The 6450-nt window shown below is 38.1% G+C and overlaps 1 protein-coding gene across 1 annotated transcript in view; it reads right to left on the reverse strand.

Moving 5' to 3' along the window:
• Positions 1–6450, reverse strand: part of BNC2 (basonuclin 2) — a 236324-nt gene that overhangs the window by 24108 nt on the left and 205766 nt on the right. Inside the window, exon 4 of the mRNA XM_009328160.1 lies at positions 7–267. Within this exon, the coding sequence (XP_009326435.1) occupies positions 7–267 (261 nt within the window). The remainder of the gene's footprint in view (positions 1–6; positions 268–6450) is intronic.

Genomic DNA, 6450 nt, shown 5'->3' on the forward strand with positions numbered 1-6450 from the left:
GAAATGATGAATGCTGGAAGGGTTGCTATTCTCCAGGTGAGCAAGGAGACTTGGGCTCCTGGTGCGATTATTGCTTTCAATAAAAGTCCTTATATCTGAATCTGTCTTTGAAGATGGCACAGCCACAGCCTGCCCTTCTTTTTCTTGAATTGCCATCAGCTCCACGATGGATTTGGTTTCTCCAAATCTCAGGAACTGCTGAAGGGTAATGATCTCTTCTTCCCTGGACATGATGGCCCAGCGGTCCAGCACCTTGCCTGCAGCATCCTAGAGGCCATATCAAAGAAACAACAAAGACAAACACAAAGAAAAAACTTATTGATTCTGCATAATTATTGAATTCAATAGAAGGTGCTCTGCTGCCTGAACATGAAACACTAAGCTCAAAAATCAACATGCAAACAGCGTTAATAGAACTTGACCAAAAAATGCAAACTTTCCGGCCATGCAAATACAGTAATTAGAGTCATAGTCAGAGAAACAGATTGAGTTTAATAATGTCTGAGCAAACAAAATGTAGACCACGGGGCTCTGTGATCTAAAATGCTTTCAATACTTTTATTTTAACAAGTGATCTATGTACAATGCTATTGTTTAGCATACACTATCGTAAAACACGAACTGTTGCTGTGCACTCCCATTGTAAAATATAGAAAATTGTACCTTAATCACTATTAAATGGTGACACTATAAGAAAGAGCTAAATAAATGCATTTGATAGATTTGCTTCTTAAATATAAGTAGACATAAGACTGAAGTTACTCATGGGCCATGTCACCAGAAATTTTGATGCAAGGCACAAAGTCTTAAAAATAGCACATAATACTTGTAACTTACTCCTTTTTTTTTTCTTTTTTCTTTTTTTTTTTCCCATGACAGCAATACTGAAAAACATATTCATTATAAACTTGCATCAAAAGGTAGAAATTGGGGGACTGGTTTTAAGCATAACTGGTCTATTACAGACAAGTGATTATAAGTTTGCAATCTTGGTACGGTTTAGACTTAAGAGATGACTTTTTTGCAGCCTTGTTATAAACGACAGTTAAAAACATGTAAAAAGTAAGCATCTGATGGATGTAGATAGCATAAATGTGTAAAAATGTTGTCTCTTAACATTGCCTTCTGATGCAAGGGAAAAATCCAGAGGGAATACACATCAGTAATCACTAGACTATCTGTTGTTAAATATACATTAAAAAGCATTTCACACTTTCATTTTTGCTAGTAAGCATGAGATTTGCCTGAAGGTAGGACTTAAAAATTCTGCAATGTAATGTCAGGCAATCCATTCCAGCATGTATTGATAAAAACATATTAAAATACTTATATAATGAATACATCACTTTATTGGCATCTTTCCTTTTGGGCAAATGCTGGACATAACATCAGCACGGTAACTATAACCAACAAGCACTGTTGCAGGCCATCAAACCAGAATCACTCCAGTGCTTCCTCATGCATTAAACAGTTTGAAAGCCTTGCAAGATACTCCACCATACTGTCTCTGATCTTTTTAAATCTTGAATCTGAGCTTCAGAACTTTATCCGAACACTTTGGACTACACACTATTGCAAGAACCACTAGCTCTTGTTTGATTATGAAGCCTGCAAATACCTTTCTTTTTTTTTCAGGTCTTATTTATTTATTTATTTACGTTATTGTCTTCAGAGGATTAATTCTTCTCTCCTCTTTTATTTTCTAGAATACTGGAAAATGCAATTTGCCCCAAATAGTAGAGCATATATTTATTTGATTACAGCTGGTTTTATTATTTCAGTTCTGATCTGTGTCACCTCTCTGGATCCAAAGATAATGATGAAGGTCAATGCCATGTATGATTCCGTACCTTAGACGCAACTGTAAAACCTTTAGAAAGGCTCCACACATGACCGTTCACAATCAAATCTTACAAGACTATGAAACCCTCAATAGCAATTAATTACAGAAAATCTTACCCAGCTGACCCAGATGGAAAGCCCCATAAACCATCTCTATGCAGAAAATGTTCAGCATGTGATGAAGGAAACACCATGATGCAGATGCTAGTCTGGTTTGCAGCATTAGTCAGGAAATCTCCCCACCTTTGAACACCTTTAAGCACTGTGGACATCTCTAATTTCTATGCCCTCCCAGTTCTACCTCTCTGATGGAGCAGTATTTTACAGACAGTCAGTGTTATCTAACAGAAATCATCCAGAACATCAAAAAAACCCCACCCAACAACGAAACAAAGTGAAACAAAACAAAACAGAAATGGGGCGAGGGGAGGGAGAAAAAACCCACCAACACCACAAACAAACAATTAAAGGACAGGTTCATATTTTAAAGCTCTAAGATTATATTTTTTTCCCATCCAACTAACTTTGGCTGCTCTCCCCGTAAGTGTGACCTAAAGCTTCTTACATCTACTTCTCCCACAACTTCCAGCCAGCCATACCGGTTCTACGTTTGAGTAGTTCCTACCTGGAAATGCAAAACCAGACTCCGTTCAGGTTTTGGTCTCCAGGCCTTTGCTGTCACCTCTGACCCAATATATATGCACACATTTCTAATCCCAAGTCACAAGTATTCGTTCCTTCTAACTGTAACTTGCATTGTTTGAAGATGGAAATAACATCGTCTAATTTACACTGCTTACATGTATTGAATTAGGACTCCTGTCTGCAGCCAGCTGCAGGCTGCTTTGTAATGTACTACTGGTAGTAATTTGTTTTGTTTTTGCTTTAATTTGTAAATCACTCACAGGCTTATGTAGCAGATGGATGCTTTACAAAAACAGATATTTAAGTAAATAAAAATTAAATACAGCCAGCACGACAATAACTCATGAGAATAGTAGGTACAGATCCTGTAACAGACTCTCACACGTAAGCGGAGGGTGGTACCACACAGTCCCTCACCCAGCAGCAATGCACCCAGCTCTTTGCATGCACAGAACAGGCAGACATCATCTAAATGTGGAGGCTCCCAGTATGCTTTCGGGGATTTATTCCACAGCTTAAATCAGAGAAGCCAGCAGTTGGCTACAAGAGCTACCTCTCACTGAGATGCCACCACTCCTTATTTCATTTAGTTTAAGGATTTGCAATGAGGAGGGCCAGACCTTCAGCAGCTGCTAAGTCCTACTGATCAGAGAAACTGGCAGTCACCAGTGTGTCGTTGTCATGGGGTTAACCTTGCTGTTGTAGATCAGCAGGGAATCAGAAAGCTGCTCTTAAATGATCCTTACCTACTCCTACTAGTTATATCAAGCTTGTTAATTTTCAGCAAGAAGTTGTTTGGCTTCCCCCCGCCCCCAGCAAAAGGAAAGAAAAATTGCACAGATGCCTATATTTCATAGAAAACACACTACTTATGGATACTGTGTAGCATATGCTTCAATATTTACATAGTGATGGCTTTCCATAAATCATTGTAAGTATGTATTATGCAAAACTAGATAAAGAGTGAATAGGAATGTCATTTTTTGATAAAACTTAAAATTAACAAAAAATCTAACCATTATCCCCTTTGAATTAAGCTATAACTAGCTAGGGATCTCTCTGTATATGGTAATACTTGATTAGAGGTTCAAGTCCTTTCTTACATGTAATCGATTTCTTGTTTCTTACAATCTCTCATGCTAAATTTTCTCCCCAAAGCCATTAAATCATATCCACATTTAAATATTTCATGACAAAAGGTTCCATTTTATATTACTTTTTTCAGCTCACAACTGATTAAGCCAAGCCTCCTGTGACAATGCGTACAAGGAAGTCAGTGAGTATAGAGATACCACTGCACGCCTAAGCTCTAAGCCAGGCAGTAGACAAGTAAGCCCAACCCGTACAGCATACAGTGATGCTCTTCCTTCTTTGCCCATACAGCCCTGGTTTTATTTTTATTTTATTTTATATGTGTGGGTAGCTTTCTCACAATTTCAAATGCAGAAAATTTTAAAATCTCTAAATCATATTAAATTAACCTCCAAGGACTCATGACATAACCTTGAATCTTTTTCTAACTCTAAACACACACTTGACTCTATTATTTGTATAGATACGGATTCACATACACACATACTACATTACATCTATAAAGTAATGTCATGGTTAATCACACTGAACCTGCCTCCTCATTTTTGCTGACCGTATGTTAGGAAGAGATGTGTCAGGATATGTCAGGGTGCATCTTGTCTTAAGCTTCTGGGTCAGATAGAACAAGTGATGGGTGTCAAAATGATTATCTTGGATGATAAAAATAGGCTACAACAGAAGATGGACACAAAGATCAGTCTAATTTTTAGGAGCCTAATTGGGGAGGATTATGAAGATGAGTCTTCATTTCCTGAGGGCCTTTAGGCTTTACAAATTTCAAGCTTTCAATTCAGCTTTAAAACCTCCCAATTTAAAAACTGCCTATTCAGAAAATAAGGACAGTCTACACAAACATACACGATAAACATACACTGTAAACCTTGAACTTTTGTTATGAAATCAGTTGTTTTAAACTCTCACTTTGTGTGAGAAGCTCCATTGACTCCTGTGCCTGCATTACCTGCAGGTAATTTTATATGTTTACACTCACACAGACACACTCATACATACACATACACACCATAGACTTCTTGCAGTTCTATTTTTATCTTACTAATTAACTTCATGCCACAGGTAAAATGTATATATACACCTGGCTGAATACATAGTGAGAGATGATTATACAAGAGTTGAGATTAATAGAAAGGTTAAAAAAAGTTAAAATTGATTCTTAAACAAGCCTTATGTTCTAGGAAGCACTCAAGATTATTTTCGGGCACTGTTGTGATAACTTCTGAGAATCACTCAAAGTAATATAGAAAAAGAAAATGCTAGCCTTCATATTTTAGCAAGTTTGCATATGCACCGTAAACCGTCGCTTTTGATGCATATCAGCTAAGTATCCATGTTACAAAATATTACTTAGATACATGTTTGACTAAATAATTAAGCAAGCCTAGTATCACAAATCTTTCTTCTATAAGCCCTTATTAAAGAGGTATATATTTTCTAGCTGATCTCAAAGAAACATTTTGAGTGCAGCTGTAACAGTTGAAAAGCAGATTGAAAGATACTCATTTGGTCATACTATAATTGCAGAGGATGGTTTTAATTAGGGTGTAGACAGAAAAAACAATCAACATTTGTTTCTAATAAAGAAAAGCCTACATAATTTCCATGATTTAGGGTTTGTTATTTTTGTTTGGCTGAATTTCCCAGGAGCATCTCTTTGCTTCCCACTTAAATTTCAAGCTGTTACACTATGTATAGTCCTACTACTCCTGGGGTAAAAGTTACCAAAAGTGTGCAGCAGCACACCAGATCACATTAGTACAGATGGGGCAATGTGCAACACCTCTTGTTCGTTTTGGCTAACTCCCACTGACCTCAGTAGGAGAGAAGTAAGCCCTACATCTAGTTTTCCATAAAAATGTACACTCACACATACAACCACATACTCATTTTCCTGATAGGTGTTTTTACCATGCTGAACCTAACTTACCTTTGCTCCTATAAACATGAAGAAAAGGTGTGCATACTTGCTCACCGTGATTATACATGTGAAACTGATATGAGATTTAACACACCCAGCCTGCAAAGCACCATGGTTAAAATTTTTTCCCCTCATCTGTCACTTCTCATTCACCTCCCACCAGCCCCCCCCTTCACCAACTGAAACCATATGAACAAACTCATGTTTAAGTGTCAGCAGTCCTTTCCTTGAGTTACACCGCTGCAGCAGGAACAAACACAGTGCAGCACTACCGAGTTCTCAGTCAATAATGGAAATCTTTATCTTTTGCCTTCACTGCAGCCTCCACTCTGCTAGAAAAATCAAAAGTGATAGATCTTCTTCCCTTCTGACACCCCCTTTCTCTTACCTGTTGGACTTTTTTTCTTTGCCCCAAAGACACAGGGTATGCATGACGATACCAGCATGTTACAGCAGGGGAAGAGAAGGCAGCTGTCTTTCCCCAAAGTATCACCGAGAATGACACTGGCAGTAGGTATTCGAATGAAGAGTAACATGAAGATTTTATTTACTTATATGCATGCCTGTATTTATTTTTGCTGCCAGGTTTGTAACGGTACTTGCTCTGGTTGCTCCTTAGACTCCAGGTCTCCTTACACGTTCAGCAGCAAAAAGCTTTGCGTTTTGACCAAAAGGACCCCCAAAGACCTTTGCAAACTTTACTAACTGATATTGTAGACACTGTGTCAAATCTGGCTGCACTTTACATCCAGAGTAATTGCACTTTAAATCCAGAGTAATTCCACTGACCATGTTGGAAAGTAATTTTGACATAACTTAGCCCTGAAACATGATGTGGAGCCAAATCTGTTTGAACATATATCGGGGGCGTACCACCATGGTGGAGCACAGCGGCTGTGTAACGACGCACAGGAGCGCTGCTCAACAGTTTCGGAGTG

Source organism: Pygoscelis adeliae, unplaced genomic scaffold, assembly GCF_000699105.1.
Source record: "Pygoscelis adeliae isolate BGI_AS28 unplaced genomic scaffold, ASM69910v1 Scaffold45, whole genome shotgun sequence".
NCBI classification, from domain to species: domain Eukaryota; kingdom Metazoa; phylum Chordata; class Aves; order Sphenisciformes; family Spheniscidae; genus Pygoscelis; species Pygoscelis adeliae.